At 43.1% G+C, this 22,720-nt stretch overlaps 1 protein-coding gene across 2 annotated transcripts in view; it reads left to right on the plus strand.

Moving 5' to 3' along the window:
• The window catches only part of nos1 (nitric oxide synthase 1), a 116,675-nt gene that overhangs the window by 56,356 nt on the left and 37,599 nt on the right, over positions 1–22,720 (plus strand). For both annotated transcript variants that reach the window (XM_008113724.3, XM_003222783.4), the window contains 2 exons: positions 4,235–5,367; positions 20,534–20,666. In XM_008113724.3, coding sequence (XP_008111931.2) covers positions 4,631–5,367; positions 20,534–20,666 — 870 coding nt within the window. In that variant the 5' untranslated portion in view covers positions 4,235–4,630. The remainder of the gene's footprint in view (positions 1–4,234; positions 5,368–20,533; positions 20,667–22,720) is intronic.

Below are 22,720 nucleotides of genomic sequence, written 5' to 3' on the forward strand. Positions count from 1 at the left end.
TGCCTCTGGAGGTGTCATCTAGTCTCCATTTAGGAATGTCAGTTCTTCTGGAAACTGTCAGCAAGTTTTTCTTAAAATGTGTGGGAGTGACTGACTGCTTCCTCTTTCATATGTAAATAGAGGCATTACCCATCAAAGCAGCCTGATGACTGTTTTCCACCACCCTCTTTTAGGGGGGGATCATTTGCGTTGGAATTGTACCAATGTCGCTGTCGAACATAGTAGATTTTAGGGACCCAGATGTCCCTAAAATTCCATCTAGCAATGCCCTAAACATCCCTCTCCCCAAAGGCTGAGGTGTCGCAGACCGTTGGCATATCTTGTTGTGTTGTACAAGTGTCTTATCAGTCCAGTGTACCATTCTTTGCTGTTCCAGGCTAACTGCAACAAATGCAGTGCTACATTTTGGAAGGCAAGACCAAGAACCCCTGTAAACTTCTTTAGATACAGCCCTGGCGATCTCAATGCCACTAAGAGGCAGACTGCCTGGAATCCCTTACTCCCAAAGACTATGCCCCTGTGAGGGAAATGAAGTAGAAACACTAGAACACATTTGATTGCAGTGCAACGTAGCCAATTTTTATATCCAGTTGTGTCCCGCATGACCAGCCATCCCCCACGGGATTGTGAGATACCTTTTAGAGGACAAGTGCCACAGGGTGACCCTCATAGGGACAAAATTCCTTGCAGTGGCAACAAGGCTGAGAAAGAAACTAACCTCAGATAGCGGTATTACTTGAAACCATGTATAGTAATCTTGAACAATGTACTTCTCCTGAGATGAGGGGATTTATTAACGACTGTTTGTTCACTGATGGGTCTATGGACTGTAATAAAACTGCCCTGTGCTGTGCTGTACTGATTCGATACAGTACAAAGTGGTCTCTACATCTGAAGAAATGTGTTTGTATCCACAAACTTCAAATTAAATTAAAAGCCAGTAAGTCTTAAAAGTGCGGTCACATTCCTATTGCTTTTCCCTCTTCTTCCTTTAGTCTGCAAGAGACTAACACGGCTTTGCAAACTGGCTGCTTGCCTGTATCTGGGGAGGCCCTTCTCTCCAACTTCTCTCCCTCGGTAACCCATTGTGAGTGTTATTGTCAGAGAGCACCTGGGTATAAGGAGCTGAATCACATTGTGCCTTCAGCAGGCACAGAATCAGAGAGCTCTTCCTCCGGGCTTTGCCTTTGGAGAGTGTTTGCTAGGCTGGAAAGCGGAGAGGCTTCTCATCTGCCTCTTGACATTTCCCTAAGAATTGTTTTAAGGGGTTTCAGTGAGCTGACATGTGATGGGCTCTAATGGGGCGATATGTCTGGCAAAACAGCCTAATGACCGCCGTGTTGACAAGCAAGTTTCTTGATTTGGGTCTGGCTGTCCTGTCACTCCCCTGCGCGCTGCCTCCTCATTTGAGGCTGAGCCCGTTGGTAATGATACCTGCCGTCCCATTAACCGGGGCCCCTAATAAGGCTGGAAGACAGGAGGGAGGATTTGCAACAGGGCTTTGGCTTGGGGGCTCTTTTAGGGGGGCCCTTCTGACAAATTGTCAGAGCTCCTCTTCATGGGAGTGTGAATCTGGAATGCAACCAAGTGGAGGAAAGTGGGTGTCATAGAGAAGGGGAGGAGGATCTGGTGAAAGGCCTCTCCGATCCAGTGGCTGGTCTGCTGCCGATAGGAAGCCCACCGGCAATTTGGGAAAGAAGGACAGAGTCCAAAATATTGAGATGCCAACTTCTGGATTGGGCCGTCTTCACAGTTGGCCCCACTAAGAGGACATTCATTGTGTTTCTTATTTCTATATTTGCTCTGTACTTTGTATATTACTCAGTGCAGATGCTTGTATCTTTACTTATGTGGGTCCCTTGCTTTACCTTCGGAGATGCATTTTGCCTCTTTCTTGATGTCATCCTGTTTCAGACTAAATCTCTTTTGGTTCCAGCTCGTATTTATCCTACTAAATGTTTAGCAGTACCCCTTTGGTACTTATTTACATTTTGGAGAGCATACCATCAAGTATTCACCCTTCCTGGGATGCATCCCCACCACATTTCAGAGCAGTGTTACCCTCAGAAGGATGTATTTTGTGTGACGGATAGAAAATTAAGTTATCTTTCAAGTGGTGACATGGGTTGACCCTTTTGCTCAATGGAATGATTCTGTTCAGAATGCACTTGGAAGTTGAAAAGACTTCCCAGAGGATTACAGTGCATTGCTGTGTGTTCTGCTCTTTCCGAGGTATTGTGTTGGTATTACTATTCCCCTGCCAATGGGGAGACCAGAGTTTATCTACACAGATTTTTTAAAACAAAACCATACTCGCCTCGTAGGGTCTCTTGTCGTGACGCCCCAGAACCATAGCCATTTATTTGCAGTGGCATTTTAAGGCTTTAACCCAGTTCAAAAAACCTTGCCTTTTATTACATGGCTTTACAGAAAAGCCAGACATTTAAGCGTGTGGCCATCTCTCCAGGCTGCAAGGCTGAAACTGGCTCTTTCCCAAGTGGCATTTTTTATGTTCTTTTAAAATTAAAACAGTTTGTGTATGGATACTCGCATATCAGTATATTAGCATTAGCACACCTCCATTTAACAGATAGTGAGTAGCATCTATAGTGGAGACTGTAAGCAGGTGTAGTTAGTTATTATTATTGCTCCTTCTGATGCTGATACTTAACATTTGTACAATAAGTAGTTCAAGTGTCTAGACTGCTCCATATACACAATCCAGATGTATGTATGTATGTATGTATGTATGTTTGTATGCACAAAGTGATTTATGGTTTCTTTTTTTCCAATGTGAACAACACCACAGAGCCTTGTTTGGAGATGACGAATTGAGGCCGAGAGTCATTTTTCTTTCTACCTGTCCAATCCCTTCATGGTTATTGCACAGATGACCATTAAACTAAAGCCCTTTTCTCAGCTCTCAGGCATTGTGAGTTCGATCACACTGTCACTTCTTAAAACTCTAATTCAAAACTGTGAAAAGCGCTTTTCCCTTTACTGTCCAAAATATGGTGACAAATCCAATTGTGCAGACAGGAATGGTTTCACAACTTTACTGGCTTTGCCCGTTGGCCCTCTTCGACTTCTTCCCCCACACGCCAATCCTCTTTTTTCTTTTCTTTATATTGAGCCTACAAAGCAAGCCAAGTCCGTAATAGCTCAAGAGATGTTGCAGTCCATTCTTTTTGTGTCACACTTTGGGTGGATCATTAAACGGAGAAGAGAACCACTTGACTTCTAGGAAAGTGAGGAAAGGGCAGGAAGATAGTTGAAGGTTTAGAAATCCCTGTACAGCTGGGTCAGCTCTGCACAAAGCCCACCATGGTTGACAGGGATTCATTCATGTGCCAAAGCGCACCCCAATAAATAGGACTGCTAGGAGGGATGTTGCCAATCGCCATTTCCATGAAAGGCTCCAGATTGCCTTGACTTCAAATGTGTATACATTTCCATTTCAGCAAAGAACTTTTATGTAGATTTTCAGAAAATAATATCTCTCTTTGGTTTTACAGCATGCGTGTAATTTTATACACATCAGTGTGTCATGGAAAGGGCATTCCTTTGTGTGTCTAATCACATTTTATGTGCCCCGAGACCACTCTGGCTCAGCATGTTAAACCCCCCCCCCCCCCCCAAAAAAAAAAAAAAACTCCAAGCCCCAGAATTCTGCAGGAAGCAGCCACAGGATTTCACATTGCACATACTTTATTTGTAGTGCCAAAAAAAACCATGAAAGAGTAATACAATATTTAAAATGAAGAACAGTTTTAACCAACATAAATGTACCTGTATTTCAATGGGAAGTGTGGGCCTGCTTTTGGTTGGTGAGATAGTTACGATACTTAGGATTGTTGTTTTGTTGTGTGTCTTCAAGTCATTTGAGGCTTAGGGCAATTGTTTTAGGTAGCTTCCAAACAAGTGTGGTGATTAGCTAGACTGGCCTTTACACATGTGAAATAACAGTAGTTATTTCTGATGAGAACAGACCTGCACTAGACATTAAATATTAATTTGGTTCCTAAAATCATACATAGAATAATGTAAAGTGATAATAAATTATCCAAGCAAAACCAACATCAGCCAAGCAATGCCACAAAAAAAATCCCAGTGTATTTGTATGTCTTTCTTGCAACCCACAGCTCTCATAGATATCTGTCAGAGGTGATACTTTGTTCCATCCAACCGGGTCTCTTTATGTTTTTTTTTCTCCCCTCTCCATTCTCCCTTATAGGTAAAAGTGATGTGAAGTGAATGCCAAAAGCCTCCAGAGTTGAGCAAGCTCAATCTTTCCTGGCTATTTATTTAGTGGGAGATGTCTCCTTCTGTTCACCTGGCATTCCACACAGGACCGCTTGCTCTGTTGCATTCCAGAACGGAGGCCATAGAATGATAAAAGAGTTAGGTATACGTGAAGTGAAGAACTCATGACCTCCAGGAACAAATTCGTGGTTCAAAGTGTGCATCATCCAAAGCCCAGAGAAGGGATCGTCACCCAGTGTAAATAAAGTGACCTCCTCTCTCTCTCATCTTAATTTCTAGAGGCTGGTGTTTCAGCTGGAAACCAACTGAGACACCGTCAGTGTATTGTTCGCACTTGGTCACAAAGCTGGAAGATTTAAGGACTACAATGGAAGAGAATGTGTTCAGTGTACAACAGATTCAGCCCAATGTCATCTCAGTAAAACTTTTCAAGCGGAAGGTTGGAGGTCTTGGGTTCCTGGTGAAGGAACGCATTAACAAGCCACCAGTGATCATCTCTGACTTAATCCGAGGAGGAGCAGCCGAACAAAGCGGTCTAATTCAAACTGGAGACATTATCCTAGCAGTCAATGGGAGGCCCCTGGTGGATATGAACTATGACACTGCTCTGGAGGTCCTGAGGAGCATTGCTTCGGAGACCTATGTTGTCCTTATCTTAAGAGGCCCCGAGGGTTTCACCACCCACCTGGAGACAACCTTCACCGGTGACGGGACACCCAAAACTGTCCGTGTGACCAGGCCCCTGTGTGTGACTCCAACCGTGGTCAGCCTTCCATCAGATCCAAGCCTCCACGTCAAAGGCAAACAGGAAAGTACCGACCACACAATGGGAGGCTCCGTCAGTTCTCGGTGCATCCGAGAGAATGGACCAGGAGATGAGACCTCAGTGCACGTCAACGGGATGGTTGCCAACACTGATCCTGGAGACGCTCTCAAAGGAACCGGGAAGGTTTCTGATCTCTGTGTTAATGGCAGTGTCGAAAACAGTGAATTGCTAAAAGAGATCGAGCCAGTCATGGACCTTCTGAAGAGCAACAACGAGGAAGTCAATGGAGATCTGCAACACAAGATGGAAACAAAAGATGTCGAAGTCCAGGTGGACAGGTAGGTCTCTTTTCTAGCTGTACTGTAATTTAAAACGTTTGTCTCTCTGTTATGCTATATACATCCAGGTGCTTGATATCAAATTTGGTGTGCTATCTTATGAGACCAAAATGACAACTATAGCAAATCAATCCACTACTTTTTGTACTGCTGTGCTGAGCAAATGTGGATTTCTGCATGTTTTTGCTCTGTCCACGTTTGACTGCCATTTTGAGAGGAATTCTAATAGAAATATGTTAAGAGGAGTGGCGGGTTCTTCAGGGTTGGGTGTGTTTCATGTGTTTGCCTCCCTTTTAAGGGCTTTCAGCACCGTTTTTGAGAGAAATTGCTCCATTTCTTTTTTAAAATCGAGCAAGTTTCTCTTTTCTTTTTAATGGGGGAGTTGGGAGTTTTGAGGAACTGGGAGGGTACTTTGCAGACCAGCCTCCCCCACTCCTCCTGAATTTTAGAGATCCATATGGTTTATGTTTTTTCTACTGCATTGGTACACCCCAGCTTGTGGGGGGTTGATGCTTAGGGTCCATTTTGCCTGGAAATGTGTGAGAAATGGATTTGAAGGATGGTAGGTGGTACTAGACAAATGTTTGTTTCATTCCAATCATAAAATGATCAACATAAAATGACTTAACCCTATGCTGGACAGAATCAAGGGAGTCACACTCTCCATCCTTGCTTCAAGCTAACATTTTTGAAAGGATGATATGTTTACAAATGGACAATCTGAGAAATTAACTCACTGTCCTCCACAGAAAACCCACATTGCAATTATCAAACTGCCCGAGAATCAGTAGATAGACCAGAAGAGTTTTGTATGGATTGCTGTGCTGTTTAGAGTTTTGAATAAAGTACAAGGTTATAGCTAATGTAGTTTAGTTCCAGCTAAATTAGAGCTGTTGAATGGGTGAGATTCGTCAAATTAACACTAATGTAAGTCCTATTGAGTCAATGGGTCTACTTAATTTGAACTAACAATTGGATTTAGCCCATAACCTGTAAAATGGTGTTTTTTGCTTTCAGCAGCTGGGAAGATTAGAACCAAATGTGTGCCGCCCATCATTTTCCCATGCAGAGTAATCTCTTTAATTGAACGTTCATCTAAGTATGCTTGGATGATGTGTATTTTTAGTAGCTTTGACTCAGAACTGGTCTGTCAAATTTAATGCTTGAAAATTAGTGCATTTAAGGCACATGTGGGTCAGGTTGCTCCTACTGAAGGTTTTGTTACACTCACAGAAAGCATAGTTTTGTCATGATCTGCAATTGCGTCTATTTTACATCCAATGAATTGAACTAAACTATGCCAATGACACCATTGGCCCACTCCATTGTGCTGTAGCTTCAAAATGCCCTGGTGTGTGTTAATTTGGGCAGAATCAAGCGTTATTCTTACAATATCGGCTGTGCCCCTGCCCATCATTGTAGGAACGTATACAGTGCTGACAGCTGGATCCAAGTCTAGAGATTTAGGAAAGCAGTAGTGTGGCTAAGTAATATTAGACTCTAAGCTAAATGGTCTTACGGGAATGTCCCTCTTCATTGGTAATATGTACTTGTGTGGCTTTCTCCAAAAGATGCTGGATCTTGGACAGAGAAAGGAGTTTCTCATCACCTGCCGATCAAGTCAGAAGAGAGAGGGGTAGCATGGCTTCCCTCGATCTAGACACTAGACTCCTATTTATGAAGGCCATCAATAGGTCACTTGGGGCAGGTCCATGGAGTTCATGAAGGACATGAATTCCTGTGTTATTATTATTATTATTGTTGTTATTATTATTAAACTTTATTTGTACCCCGCTAGCATCTCCCGAAGGACTCAATGCGGCTTACAAAGGCCAAGGCCTCAACACACAATATAGCAATACAAAACAAAAGGCAAATTAAAACAATTAAAACAGTATAAACCACAAACAATAACAGTACGCTAAAACACAATAGAACTGGTGTTGACTGGTGGCACTGAGTAATTAAGACTTGCAGCCTTTGTTTTGTGTATTTTTCTGTAGAAAAGCCATTCTTAGTTCCAGTGAGATACCTGGATATTCAAGGGAACGTAATTCATTGATGATGATTTTCCTCCTGCTTGTTAGATTCTCTCAGGTGCCTGTCTCCAACTGCTGTCAGGCTTGTCTCGTTTTTAGCTTCTGCTGTGCTTCTTTTCTCCATAACTGAATGACAAGGGGATGTGATCAAAGCTGCTCGTAATAATTCCCTCCAAGCTTCAGGCTGGATAAGCAGCTTTATTGGCAACAAAGCTCACAGGGAAAGCCGTGGCAATGGCTCAGGCAGGGAAGCGCTTCGGGCCTGCGAGCCCGTCCGTCCGTGGACCGGCCCCTTCTTTGGCAGGCTGGGACGGGAATGAGCGGAAGATCCCATTCAGGAAAGAGGGGATTGGTGGCTCCAAAGTCGACAGCGTCGCCTGTGGCTTTGTAGATATACTTCCACAAAATAATATTAAAATTGGGCAAGGCTTTGGAAAGGAACCAAGCTGATTCCTGTGATCTGTATAAATTATGCAGATAGGCACAATATCTCCTGTTTTGCATAGTGTATTCCAAAATGTTTCTGGCTTTATGTTAATTTGTTCAGCCTCTGCTTGTCAAAAGGAGGGCCAAAGAAACTCTTTGACAGATCCACACAGTTATAGATCACCTTATTCAGTAACTTCTCTTGGAATCTAAAGTTTTACAAGGCAATACTTGCACTCTCTAGTGCACTGCTGCTATAAAGTCTAGACCAGGCATGGGCAAACTCCAGTCTTCTGGGTATTTTGGACATCATTGCCTTAAAAACACTGATAAATACACAGTTTTATGCACAGGGAGTGTTTTAGTTGCATGTATAGAAGGAACGTAGCAGAAAAGTAAAACTAACAGAAGACATAATCTGTAGAGAAGCCTTCTCCAAATACCTCACAACCTCTGAGGATGCCTGCCACAGATGTGGGCGAAATGTCAGGAGAGAAAGCTTCTGGAACATGGTCATACAGCCCAAAAGACTCATAGCAACCCTTTTCCAAATGTTTGCTCTCCAGATCTTTTGGACACTCTGTCCATTATGCCAATTGTTCCAGCTTGCTTTTGCCATAATAACAATGACAAGTATACTAGGTGTGGAACGCCTCTAGATTTTGTTGAAGTACAAATCCCAGCAATGCTCTTCATTGGCTGTAATGCAAAGCCTGGTGGGAACTGGGATCCAAAACATCTGGAGGCTACATCATGTCTACCAGTGAAGCAGATGAGGAAGACAGAAGATACCACTCTGGAAGGACTGAAGCAGATGGTGTCTGGTTGGACAGAAATGGGGAGTCAGATGGTGCTTTGTGTATTGTGCAAGTGCACAGACTGGGGAGCTTCTGCTTTTGTCTCCTTCCCAATCTGTTCAGCCACACCCAGAGATAAAATACCAGCACAGAAGCATTGCAAAACCGTACTGACATCGAGGTGGTTCTTATCTAGATGCCCTTTTGCTTCTTTCTAAAACGGAGGAAAAGCAGACTTCCTCAACAGTAAGTGAACTGTGGTATCATCAACCCCATTAATTGTTGGGCCACGAAAATCCCTTCTGTGCCCGTGGTGGTACGTAGCTGCTTTCAGTGCTTCACCTGTTGAAAAATATCCTCCTGCTGAAAAGAGTAAAATCTCAGGAGCTACACAGACTTTGGAAGGAAACATAAATTGTGGGTTAGACAGAGATATGGCAATAATAATAATAATAATACTTTATTTATATTACGCACTTCTCCCCGAGGAGACTCAGAGTGGATTACAATACATAAACTGACACAGGCAAACATTCAATGTCTTGTTACAAAGACATACAGGGGAGGTGCTCTTCTCTGTTTCCAAGCTGAGGAGCCTGTGTTGTCCATAGAGACCTCCTGGTTGTGTGGCCAGCAAGACTGCTTGGAGCATCTTTTTGCCTTTCCTGCCGAAGCAGTACCTATTTATCTACTCACATTTGAAAACATGAAAACATGCTAGGTTGGCAGGAGATAGGGCTAACAGCAGGAGCTCACCCTGTCCCACAGATTCGAACCACCTGAAGGATCATGAGAATTTCAGCCCAATAACTGTACACTTTTCCCATCACTTCCACAGTATAGTAGAGCATCAACAGTTGGAAGACCACTGTTTCCCCATCTCTGGATTAATGAAATAGACACACACACATCAAGAGCCATTCTGATTGGCAAGTTTTAATTCTTAATAGCAGTGTTTAAGTATTAGCAATGCTGAAGCTACTGCATTGATCACCAAGTACAAAAAGCAAGCAGGAGTTAATTGCTGTATGATGTCCAAATATCAATGAATAAACCAGGATTTCAATGCAACTTAAAATGTTATGTTGATAGCTTTTCAGATGCAAATGCATTCTAGAGAGTAGATGATATGACAACCAATATCAATGTTCCTTGCCCCAGGAGGCACTGGAAAAAGCTCCACACCCCCAAGTAGCTGGCAAAGTGAGTAAAAATAGTGCATGGCTTATTCGGTGCCCACTAACCTTGTTCTATTTTTGCCCCCCTGCCTGAAGATGCTTGTCATGTCCTATCTCCTTAGAAGCTGCCAGCCCTTTGGTCTAGACTTGCTCCCCTCTTTTCTTCTTGTCTTCAGACTCCCTTTCCTTTCCCTTTAATTTCAGTAGCATCCAAGAGACTAGCTGCCTCCCTGGCTGGTTTCCTACTCCTCGAGGATTTACAAAAGCCTTTGCTGTTATCCTTGAGGCCATTAGCAATGTGCTCCTCAAAATCCTGTTTTACATCCTTCGTTTCTTCCACTCATATTTCCCTTTGTGTTCTTTTAAGTATGCTTCATACGGGCAAGATGTCCCGTTTCCAAAGGAAGCTTTCTCATCTCCAATAGCTTCTTTCACGGTGCGTATTGGCCATGCTGGCAAGGGGCCTCTTGGACGTTGAGCTTCCCTTTCTGACCTGCAGTAAAAACCTCTCTTCCTGGGCTTGTAGGTAGACCCTAAGCATCATAGAATTGACCCTTCTGGTTGCTCAGCTAAAATTCTCCCCTTTTAGTCAAAGAGGATTATTCTGGAGCTCTGTAGTACTCTCCCACACACGTAAACTTCATTTGATAGGGTTGTGACCTCTGTTTCCAAGCAGTTTAATTACCATCTCATCGCTCACTATGACTCAGGCCGTATCACTAAGTATTACATCCCAAGGTTACTTTCTCTCTGGTTGATACATGACCATCTGCTTTTAACCCTTCCATGGGAAGCAGTTCATTCGTTTCTGGCTAGAAAAGGGTAGTCCAGGAAGTCTGAATGGGTCTGGAATTGCAAAATCAATATGCAGTTCCATGACCACCCTTTGCCCACCCTTTGCCTCCAATATTCCCCTCCATACCTTTCCAATTGAGCTTTTGTATGGGATCTCTGTCCAATATGTTTATGCTTTCTTTAACATTGGGCTTTCCTCCAGAGCAGAGGTCCCCAAACTAAGGCCCGGGGGCCGGATGCGGCCCATCAAAGCCATTTATCCGGCCCCCCATGGCACAAGAGCATAAGGGGGTTGGGCTAAATGACCCAAGGGGTCTCTTCTTCTCTTATAACCCTTATTATTATTATTATTATTATTATTATTATTATTATTATTATTATTAACATTAAGGCTGGGTGGCCATCTGTCAGGGGTGCTTTGCTTGTGCTTTTGGTGCACAAAGGCAGAAGCGGATTGGACTCAATGGCCCAAGAGGTCTCTTCCAACACTCTTTTTTATTATTATTGCTGTTATTATTATTATTATTATTATTATTATTATTATTATTAATTGCTTGGTGGCCAACTATAGTCCGGCCCTCCAACGGTCCGAAGGATTGTGAACTGGCCCCCCTGTTTAAAAAGTTTGGGGACCCCTGCTCCAGAGGCTTCTGACATTAGGATAAGAATGCCTATCATCCCGCTTCAGAGGATTCTGATACACACATTTTCTGTTTTTGACCTCCTCAACTGTTTATCTTGTTTTCTTATATGATCACGATCTGTTTCTTCTCCTGCCCCCTATTTGTGCGATTGGAAGCATTTCTGCGTTCATGCTTTGCAGATGATTCAGTCCAAGCCAGGTGCTTCTCACTTCCGGTTAGCTCCCCCCATGCTTGGTTTGGAAGCAGCTCTGCTCCCTTTTTATATTATACACCAACAACGTCTTCCAAGAAACACTGAATATGAAAGGGGCTTGCAAGGGTGGAATTGGCCCCTGTCTTCTGCCTAGATGCCCACCCCTGCATTGAGACGCCCCAACAGGATCTGTGTAAGTTACATGCACCCACGTGTAAGGGACAGGACCTCAGTCAGGCTGCTTGAGCCCCACAGTCATGTTTCCCCACATTATCCGTGCCAACATGCACCAAAAACCTGGTTTCTCTCAAATGCTACCCCTGGAAGAGTTATTATCATGAGGAAAAGGGGTCTCCACTGAAGCTTTCTCTCCAATCTTTGCTTCCACAACAAACCATTTTTTTTTTCAAAATCCAATTTACTCAGGGACAGAAAGTATATATATATATATATATATATATATATATATATATATATACACACAGTAGAGTCTCACTTATCCAACATAAACGGGCCAGCAGAATGTTGGATAAACGAAAATGTTGGATAATAAGGAGGGATTAAGGAAAAGCCTATTAAACATCAAATTACGTTATGATTTTACAAATTAAGCACAAAAATATGTTTTACAACAGAAAAAGCAGTTCAATACATGATAATGTTATGTAATAATTACTGTATTTACGAATTTAGCACCAAAACTTCGCAATGTATTGAAAATTTGACTACAAAAACATTGGCTACTAAAAGGCAAATTGCGTTGGACAATACAGAATGTTGGATAAGCGAAGGTTGGATAAGCGAGACTCTACTGTATATATATATATATATATATATATATATATATATATACACACACACACACACACATACACACACATACATACATATACACACATACACACACGTATAGCTGGAGTTACACTTAAAAAGGGTCCTGTTCTGACTTACATACAAATTCACCTTAAGAACAAACCTACAGAACCTGCCTGTCCATCCCATTACCCTCCCAGGCAAGCACGCAGAGGCACTACAAGAGCTGGCTGGGAAATGCTGTGGAGAAAGCAACATGAAAGCAACACTAGAGGGCAGCAGAAATGAGGCGAAATCTTCTGAACAGAGGCACAGACAGCAAACCAACACCTCAGGGGTGTTGACTCTTCCCTATGCTATCCAGAAGGAGATATATATACCTTTACCTGTTCCAACTTACATACACATTTAGGAACTGTCAAGCCCAGGGCAACGGAGCACTAAGAACTGACACACGGAGGCCAAAACTATCTAATATCTTTATTAAGGATATATGTAAGAATAATAAAAACAAGTAGAAGATGTAGTCCAATAAAAGACCTTTCAGGGAAGGTCAGATATAGTCCAAAATTATATTGTCCAATATTTTATATTAGAGTCCAAAGTTGCAAATCCAAACCGAAACACACTTTATTTGTAAGCAATAGAGTGGGGAAGCGTCCAAAATCTCTCCAAAGTTCAAAGTAAGTCCACAGCAAGAACTGGAAACAAGGCTTGATATTAGGAACAAGGTCCAAGGCTGGAAGCAAGACAAGATAGTTCTTGAATACTTGGCTAGGCAAGGCAAGGCGAAGGAACTGGAGTTGCGGACTTTACGAAGTCCACACTTGGCTGGAAACACGAAATCACTCCTGAAGCTGACCTGTTGACTCCGCACGGAACCCTCCATATCGGGCACTTTTAACTCAGTCTCATTTCTCTGCAAGCAGGTGTCCTGAGCTTCCTTTCCCAAGGGAAAGGAGAACGAAACACATCTCCCTCCAGATGCGTTCCTCCCTAGAATTTCCCAGGGGAACATAGCTAATTAACGTCTTGTTTAGCTGCTAATCTCAAGCTTCTCCGAAACTGCTCTTTCTCACCCCGGCCTGCCGCATAGAACTGTTTCCTAGCAAAAGGAGGGGAGGCAGTGGGAAAGGCCTGCTCAAGGTCTTCCTTAATGGGCTCTTGGGTAGAATCATCAACAACAGGCATCTGGAAAGATTCCAGCTCTTGCTGAGCCGGCAAAAATCCCCTGTTTTCTTCATCATCAGCCACGATGGCGCTGGGATCAGAACTCCAAGGCCCATGGGACATCACAGGAACATACCTATAGAACCTATTGTGTTCATAACTTGGGGATTGCCTGTACTAGGACACACTCGATGTGGAGCAGCTCCAAAGAGTGCTCAGTTGGTCTACGAAGCCATCCAAAGATCTGGATATTGGTTGGTCCTAAGACCTGTAGCCAGATTGCTAACTGGGGCTGGCGACAGGGAACACACAACTCTTATGTTGGAACAGCTCCACTGGGCACTGGTGGGTCTCTTCAAAGGGCCGGGGATTCCTTCTAAAGCCCTATCCAGCCTGGGTCTTTACTTACCTCCCTGTATGAGGCCACTATCTCATGCAGGGCTCATATCTTGGCTCATTTGGTGAGAATAAGAGAGTGGGCCTCTCAAGTTCCTCCTCCTACGCTTTGGAACTGCCTCCCGAGAGAGACTCCTTGTTCTTCTTTTGCCAGCAGGTAAACACATTCTTCTCCCACCAGGCTTGAAGAGATTGGTTGCAATGGGCTTTTAATGGCACGGTGCACTGCTTTATTGATTTCTTTAAATATGGCGTTTAAATACATTTTAAATAGTTTTACTTTACAGATTGTTCCATTGTTTGCAAATATCTTCTATATTTATATTTTTGTCCTAATGTTTTTTGTACAGCTTTTAGCCTAAACTTTAAAAATAAGTTATAAGCCATCTTGGGTCCCACTACTGGAAAAATAGAATATAAATGAAGGAAGTAAATAATACAGAAGTCTAAATGTCACTTCTTTGAGACACGAATGCAGGTTCTCTTCCCAGCTGTCAGCAGTCTATCATAACAGAGATAGGAATGGAAATAACATTGGAAAAAAAAGTTGTTTAAAAACAGATTTCTCAGGTTTTGGAAAATCCTGATGAGAATGCTAGACAGGTGAGAATCATTATGGTTTGGGATTTATTGGAACAATGACATGCACAATTTTTTTGCACATTAACATTGCCATAACATGTATGGCAAGAAAATAGTTTCTTGCACAGGAAAAAAAAAATCTGCATGGAAAATAACATTTAGCACAGAATAAATCCTAAAAAATGAAAATTGCAGAGTTTTCAGTAACTTTCTTACAACTAAGAGAATAATGGAAACATTAGCCATGGATTATGAAGACCTACAGAGAGACAATGTTTGCTCAGGGTTGTTGTGTGTTTTCCGGGCTGTATGGCCATGTTCCAGAAGTATTCTCTCCTGACGTTTCGCCCACATCTATGGCAGGCATCCTCAGAGGTTGTGAGGTACCTGCCCTGCTTGTGGACTTTCCATGGTCATCTGGTTGGTAGACCAAGTGCCGGACCGGAGGAGTCTTTTCTATGATCCCATTTAGCCCTTTATCTTCTTACATTCTTCCTGGTCACCCCAGGTTTTTACTATTTCGGGGCAGGAAAGTATGATGTTGCTGTTGCTGTTGATAAACAGTTGGGAATCTATACAGATGTACGACAGTAACCCGGATTTATCAATAGATTTACCAATAGATACACTTACCTGCAAAAGATGGTGGCTGGAAAGTGAAAGTGGAAGTCCTGTGTTTTTCAGTCAGTACTTTGGAAAGGAATTAATGGAAGGGTGTAAGGAAGTTACCCAGAACTTCATGAACTGTACTTAGGTTCTTTCTGAGCATTTGCATCCTTACTAGACGTTCTCATTTCTAAATCTATTGACAGCCTCAATCTGAATAATGTCCTATCAAGTACATCCTGGACCTCAGAAGGAACATAAACTGTTATCTTTACACGCCTACTGTTGAATAGGAACCTGGTGCCTGAAACAGAGAATTCTTAATGGCTTGTGAAGAGATCTAGCCTGAGGCACCTGCCAAAGCTCCCTTCATGCTCAGCCGGGGAGGCAGCCATGGCCAAATGCCTCATGACAGAGTCTTCAGGTGCCAGGCTCAGGTCAGCAGTGCTACTGGGCCAGGACTGCCGGTCAAAGTCCAGAAGCCCACTCAGCCCAACAAGCAGGAGGACCCTCCCCGCAACACAACACTTGCTGGCATACCACACTGGGAAGTAAGTGAAGGAATACGCATTGCTGTCGAAGCAGGTGGGCCGGTGGGCCAAAGCCTGCCCCTCTTATTAGGGCCAGTTGGGTGTGAAGGGAAACAGAATGGGCAGCGGTAAACTTCTTACACTTTCCCATTTTACCATTGTTCTGCTTCAAATAGTTCACCATCACAATAAAAGGAAAGATGCAAATCTCTATCTCTCTTTCCCTTTGGAGCAAAAAAGCCATTGGGAACTGAGTTCAACAAAGGCTGGAGGCTCATCTTTTTCCTTTCTCCGGCATGCCCCAGAACCGGGTCCATGTTTAGTCATCCTTAGAGCAGACCCACTGGAATGGCCAGTTGTGACTAATGTGTCTCTCTGAGGCTGGATCCCCCTCATCAAAAGCGAGATCCTACTGTCCCATCGTTTTAGTTAGCTCCTTTCTTCCTAACCCCAGCCATGTCTGAAGACTGTGTTGCCTTCTCCTCCCTGCTGACTTTGAGATGGGCCAGACGTCCTCTCCCTTCATCCCTTTCCACTGACCACGTCAGCTCTGCGTGTCCTCAGTTACCCACTGAATCCTTTGCAAGCTTTTCACCCAACCCGAGTGGGCTTTCTCTTCCACTCAAGGCCTGCATGAGTACAATACCCCTTGAGTGATCTGCTCTCCTGTTTTTCAGAAATCCTTTCTTCCTACAGCTGCTCTCCTCTTGTTCGCACCTGGAACCATTATTGTGCAGCTATCGTAACGTTGTGTTGTGTTGTCCTTGGCCTGCATTTTAACTGTGGGTCATTTTTCCTATTCACATTTGCAAACACTTTATCTGATCTCGGCCATTGTATAGCAACATAAAAGCCATGCTGGGAAAGGGGCCATTTCCTCTTTTGTAAAGATAGGAAATAATATATAAAATTTGAAAACTGATTAAAAATCTGGAGTAGTCTGAATCGCACCTGGGATAAGTTTTTCACTCTTCCCGCCCCACTCCTGGCTCCAGAACGGGCCCCGAGGAGAACTCTAAGAGGAACATGAAAGCATATGGGCAATATTCCACAATGTTGCTGAAACTGGAATCTCTGCTAGGCATGTTGGCAGTGGAGAAAGAGGGATGGATGAATGAGCCTTGGTCTGGTCCATGACTCTTTTTCGTGCATCAACTCTTAGGTCTTTCCTATATCTGCAGAAATTAGGGTAGGGGAAGCATTTAACTGTCACGAGCATTCACATTTCAGTTTCAGTACATTTTAGATGTATACTTGTAAAAACATTTTATTGCACAGTATGTATTCCTAGAAAGTTGTTTCTTCAAAGCACACATTTCAGCATGTGTTTAAATCCTGAATGCTTAGGAAGCAGGGCGCTGTCAGATAAGTGTTAGCCCAGGATGAGCAAGTGAGCACAGTTTGTGTCAGGATTCTCAAATGTTACATTCCATGATCTGACAATTCACAGATTTGTGGTGTCACAACACGGGAAAAGCGTTGCGTGTCAGTCCAAGAATTTGGCCATAAATCTGTTAGAGAGAATACTGTACTTAGCTCTCAAACCTGTCCAGACAAGCAGTTTCTGTTGTTACTCATTTCTTCTATGTGATCCTAGATCCAGAGCTTGTTTTCAGAGGTCTCCTATTGGACTGCAGCTCCCAGAGTCCCTTTTCCAGCATTCTCAATTGCTATGCTTGTTTCATCAGTGCTGCTGGCACGGATGCCTTGCATGTAGGGCTCTGTTTTGTTCTAAAGATATTGATATAACGAAAGAGCAACAGCCTCCTGCTGCGAAAGTCCGTTGGTGTGCTCTTTGCTAACAGGTAGGAGTAAAGTATTGAAGGGAAAAAGTCATTTTCAGGCTGGAAGCGGCACTGAACAGTGGGGAGCGTGGCCAAGAAGGAGAGAACCCGTCCATTTGGGCCAGCTCTCTTCCGTGTTTTCTTTAGCATTTCTTGTGGTCTGTGTTTGCAATTTGTGAGCCAAATCTGATCTGATGCATGACTACCTTCACCGGGAGAGTTTAGTCCCCCCCACACACCTCAGCTGGAGCCACACCTTTATCTCTGATGTGAATCAATGCAAAGGTGTTGGAGTCGGGCAGGCCATTGAATCCTTCCTCATCTTATAGCGGCCTTAAAGGGAAGAGGGAGCAGAGCAGAGAGGCCAGCTCAAGCCTTCCTCACCAGCTCTTTGGCTTCCCAGATCCTTCGCCCGGATAGGGAACACAAAGGTAAGCGCCGCTGGGAGAAAAAGACAGATTTCTTTTAACCTAACTCTTTCTATCTTCACAAGTGGGGTGGGTGAGAAATGGGGAAAAGAAGAATTGTCCATTGATCATCTCTTGGCAGAAAGGTGGGTTATAAGTTCAATAAAAGAAGGAATTTGGAGAGGTGTTCCCACCAGCTGTTCCTTTTCTTTCTAGCCGTGCATTCTGCAAAACTGACTTTGGATTGGGAGGGTTGCTGCCAAGATGCTCCTCTATGGCCACACTCAGACTGATAGATATTTTGCCTGGATTCATTACAAAATGTTACTTTTAAAGAAACGTACATAGATTCTTTTAATAATTAGTTTGTAGTTTACATTTTTGCCACCAGAAGTGTTTTGTTTCTGTATGTTCCCCCATTTGATTATACGGGTTTTTTGTCCTCCGTATCTGTTTGTTTTTGATATCATTATTGAGTCACAGTAAAAAAAAAAAAAAACAAAGATTTATAGTTCACCAAGGGCTCAGAAATAAATATATGATTTCCCCCCTTTTAAACAGACCCTTTCCAGACTTATACAGGTTCAAAGCATTGGAAGATCAAGACTGAACGAGCAACAGCTATAAATCACTGAACTCTGTCATATCAAACCCTTTAATAAATTATATCTATTCGTCATGACTTTCTATATAATCTTTCTTTATAATGTACTAGCTGTGCCCGGCCACGCGTTGCTGTGGCAAAGTATGGTGGTATGGGAAATAAAGTATTGAGGAATTGGTGGTAGTTAAGGTCAAGGGTCCCCTGGGCTGAGTGGGTTGCTAGGAGACCAAGTGAACAGAGCTTAGCCTTCTAACTGGCAGCAATTGGCTAAAAACAATTATTCCTCTCCCTCTAATTAGGACTTTATTTTTCTTTTCTTTTTGTTGTATCAACCTAGAGGCATGGATGAGGGGTTGTGCTGTCAATTTTTGAGGTTGTGGGGTGTTTACTTTTGTTGTTTTGTCCGCTGCCGTGATGCCATCACTCTTTTATATATATAGATCTGTGTGGCCATGATGGCGCAGCGGGTTAAACCGCCAAGTTGTAGAACTTGCTTTCTAAAGCGCCTACCTTTGTTTGACATAAAACTAGACATTGGAGCTCATCCGAAACCCATCTCCGTATCTTTCCCATTTGTTTTCCCAGACTGTACCCCCCCACCCGGGGGGGGGGGGGTGGCATCTCTGCAGTGGATTGGTTCTTTGCTCTGACCAATCCCGGCTGCCATTCCCCCTCCCGGCCATTCCTGGCATGGATCCTCCCCAGCCCCTTTTCTGGCCAATCAGGGGAGGGGAGCGGGAAGTCTGAATAGCGGTCAGAACTGTATAAGTTGTCTGTCACTATTCATGGTTTACTAGAAGCTTTTTCTAAGTGATCATAAGGATCAGAGTGACTTTGTTACTGTAATAGAGTGGCTGTTATGTGTTAGTTGGCCGTGTTATCAGGCATAGTGTAGAAAACAAAGCTCTGAGCAAGCAGGTGCTGGTAGTAGGAGGCGACGGGTTGTTGTTAGCTGGGAGCTGGTATCAGCGCTGAGAGTGAATGTTTATCTCACTGCAGTCCCAGTCAAGGGCATCCTGATTTCATGAAGAAGAAAGAAATCCAACTGTTTATTGCTTTAGTTTCCTGTGGTCATATCAAGAAGAAATTTCCTTACAGAAGAAAGTGTCTGTTTTGTTCCTGTGGTGAAGGCAACTACTGGGAACTGTTTTGTAACTTGGTTATTCTTAGTGAATGAACTATTTTCATTTCTTCTTTAAAAGCACAACTGATTCAAGTGCGATTTTTTGTTCCTCGGGACTTGAGTTCAGGGCCACACTGCATAAGGGGCTAGTATATCTTTCAAAGGAGCTCCCGGTGATGCAATGGGTTAAACCAAGGGGTCAGCAGTTCAAATCCGGAGAGAGCAGGTGAGCTCCCTTCTGTCAGCTCCAGCTCCCCATGTGGGAACATGAGAGAAGCCTCCCACAAGGATGGTAAAACATCAAACATCCAGGCATAGATTCTGTGATCGGTTTCTCGGATTCTCTAGGCTGGATCTTCATTGCCAATAATGCAGTTCAAACTGCCTTTATACTGACAGTGTAGTAGACCCATATAATACAGTTCAAACTGCATTCTGTGGTTCTATAATGACCATATAATGTTCAAACTGCATTACTTGGTGTTGTAGAACCTGCCTACAATTCTCCTTAAATTCACCTATCCTTACGTATAGCCATTTCTGTCTCTCCCCGAGTGCAAACATCATTCATTGGTTTCTTGGAAGGGGATTTTTCATTGCGGCCGTGTCCAGGGTTTGAATCGAGTGCCTTTCAGAATTAGGAGTCCAAGAGCTTTCTGCTCCACCCTGTCCCCAAATACTTCTTGTTTCAGGACTTTAATTTCCTGTCATTTTTAGGATTTGTGTTTGTTATGGAACACCCATTGTTTTGAGCCCAGCGAGTGCCTGGCGATTCATCAAAGCTGACTGCCATTGGGCCAATGCTATTCCTCAGGGCCCTTTCCCTCTACATTCAGCTCCTATCCCTGGATTTATTTCTCCCTGGGGTAAACAGAAAGAGTTGGGATATGGATATAAAACTTGTATATGTGTGTCTATCTATGTTTGTAAAAATATATCGCAGGTATATGTAACAAATGACTAAAATAATCAGTGTTATCAGTGCTAGAGTGCAACAGTGTGCCATGTCTGTCTGCATAGCGATTGTTTGTCTCCTGCTGACGGATGGATTGCTCTGTGTTTTATTCCCCTTTCTCCAGCTCCCAGGAAGCAGACCCAAAGTCACCAAAGGCATTGCCAGCTGGAATGGAGAACGAGCGGGTTTTCAGTGACCTGTGGGAGAAGAGTGACACCCCCGCTGAAGGGAACTACACTTCTTCCGAGACGGACAAGGTAAGTGTTAAGAAGCAAAGGTGGTAAAGATGGTCTTTCCTTTGGCCCGTCATGTATTTGGACTTCAACTCGTGAAAGCTCCAGACCAGGGGTCCTCAAACTTTTGAAGCCGAGGGCCAGTCCACAATCCTTCAGACTGTTGAGGGGCCGAATTATCATTTGGAAAAAAAATACAAACAAATTCCTATGCACACTGCACATGTCTTCTTTTTTGTAGTGCAAAACAGCAACAACAACAATGAAAGAACAATACAATATTTTAAAATGAAAACAATTTTAATCAACATAAACCTATCAGGATTTCAATGGAAAGTGTGGGCCTGCTTCTGGCCAATGAGATAGTCAGGTTAATTAGGGAAAGGAATGTTGTTTGGACTGAAATGTAAAAACTGCAAGTATGTTACTTTTTCTTTAGGTTTTATTCCCTCCCCATCCCAAGACAGTGTAGCAGATAGCTGCAGTTGGATTTGGGTTTTTTTTTTTTCCTTAGCTATCGGTAGTTGTTCTTATTCCAAAGGCTCAATCACAGTTCAGGGTTTCTTTCCAGCTTTCCCAAAAGTTGAAAAAAGAGTGAAATTTATGCAGGATAGTCTAATCTTTGGATATATGTGGCAAGACATGTTTTTTGCAAAGCTAGAACAATTAGAATTTTATTCAAGACCTCACAGAAAAGGTCTAGACGTCCAAAACACCTGGAGGGCCAAAGTTTGCCCATGCCTGGTCTAGACCTTTTCTGTGATGTAGAAAAACTTAAATGCTGAAAATTCTGCAAGTTGAATTTCAGATTTTTCCCTACTGGTGTTGCGCAGTAGTGGACTGGACTTTAGTTAACTATAGAGCCAGAAGACACTATTGTGCAGTGCCCCAGTTTGGTCTGGAAGCCTCTACTCTATAGCCCCTCCTGAGTTCAACCAGTGATCTTGATGGCTAAGCTTAGCTTTCAGATCTCCCATTTTCTGGCTTAAAATTATTATATGGTATTATGATTAGTATTATGTTGTATAACATAATATTATTATCAATATTATATGTATATACAATATATTATATTATTAAAACGGATATAAAAATATTATATTATAAAACTGAGGGCGGGGGCCAAGTAAATGACCTTGGAGGGCCACATCCGGCCCCCGGGCCTTAGTTTGGGGACCCCTGCTCCAGACCGTGGTCATTCGGTTGGGAACTGAAATCCAAAACATCTGGAGGGCCAAAATTCAAGAAGGGGCATCCCCTTGGACCAGGTGCACATGAATTCAGCATGTTTGCTTATTTGTTACTTAATACACTTTGAAAATTTGCATCTATCACCTTCCAGTATACGTACTTCCCTTGCAGTAGTGTTTTCTTTCTCCCAGCATGTTATGGTGAAATGACTCCAATTCCTTGATAAGTACACTTCTTTGAGATGATGAGGGTGAGTGGAGTCTGTCAGAAAATGTTGCCGGGTGTGTTAGCCACCCATGTCTTTACATAGGAGACTCCATTCCACTTTCCTTCTTGCCTTCTGACTATGCTCGGTCCTCATTGAGCCCAAAGAGATGTTCATTTCTCCTGAAGGTTGCTTGTCACCCTTGAAATTTGCTCAAATGTGCCACTTGGAAGTAATGTGTTACAGGTTGCAATTGTAAATGATATGGAAAAGTGGAGATTAAAGCATAATTCTCAGAAATTTAGCACCTGGGATCGTACGTTGAAGGCGAATGGTGAGAGACAACAACTACAACATGACGGAATGGTGAGAATTGGAAATAGCAATGGAACAGAAGCTGGGAACAATCTGCCATTATTATTATTATTATTATTATTATTATTATTATTATATTGTATGACACAGCAAACAAGATAGCTATGCTGGATTTCGTATCACAAAATCACAAGTCAAACACTTCCCAAGTGTCTAGGACTGTGTGATGTATTTTCAGATGATGCGTGCAGATCCCAGTAGGGTGGCCTTTTGCAGTTGGCAGATCGTGATTTTGTCAATGTCTATTGTTTCCAAATGCCGGCTGAGATCTTTTGGCATGGCACCCAGTGTGCCGATCACCACCAGG

This window comes from Anolis carolinensis, chromosome X (assembly GCF_035594765.1).
Source record: "Anolis carolinensis isolate JA03-04 chromosome X, rAnoCar3.1.pri, whole genome shotgun sequence".
In the NCBI taxonomy this organism is placed as follows: domain Eukaryota; kingdom Metazoa; phylum Chordata; class Lepidosauria; order Squamata; family Dactyloidae; genus Anolis; species Anolis carolinensis.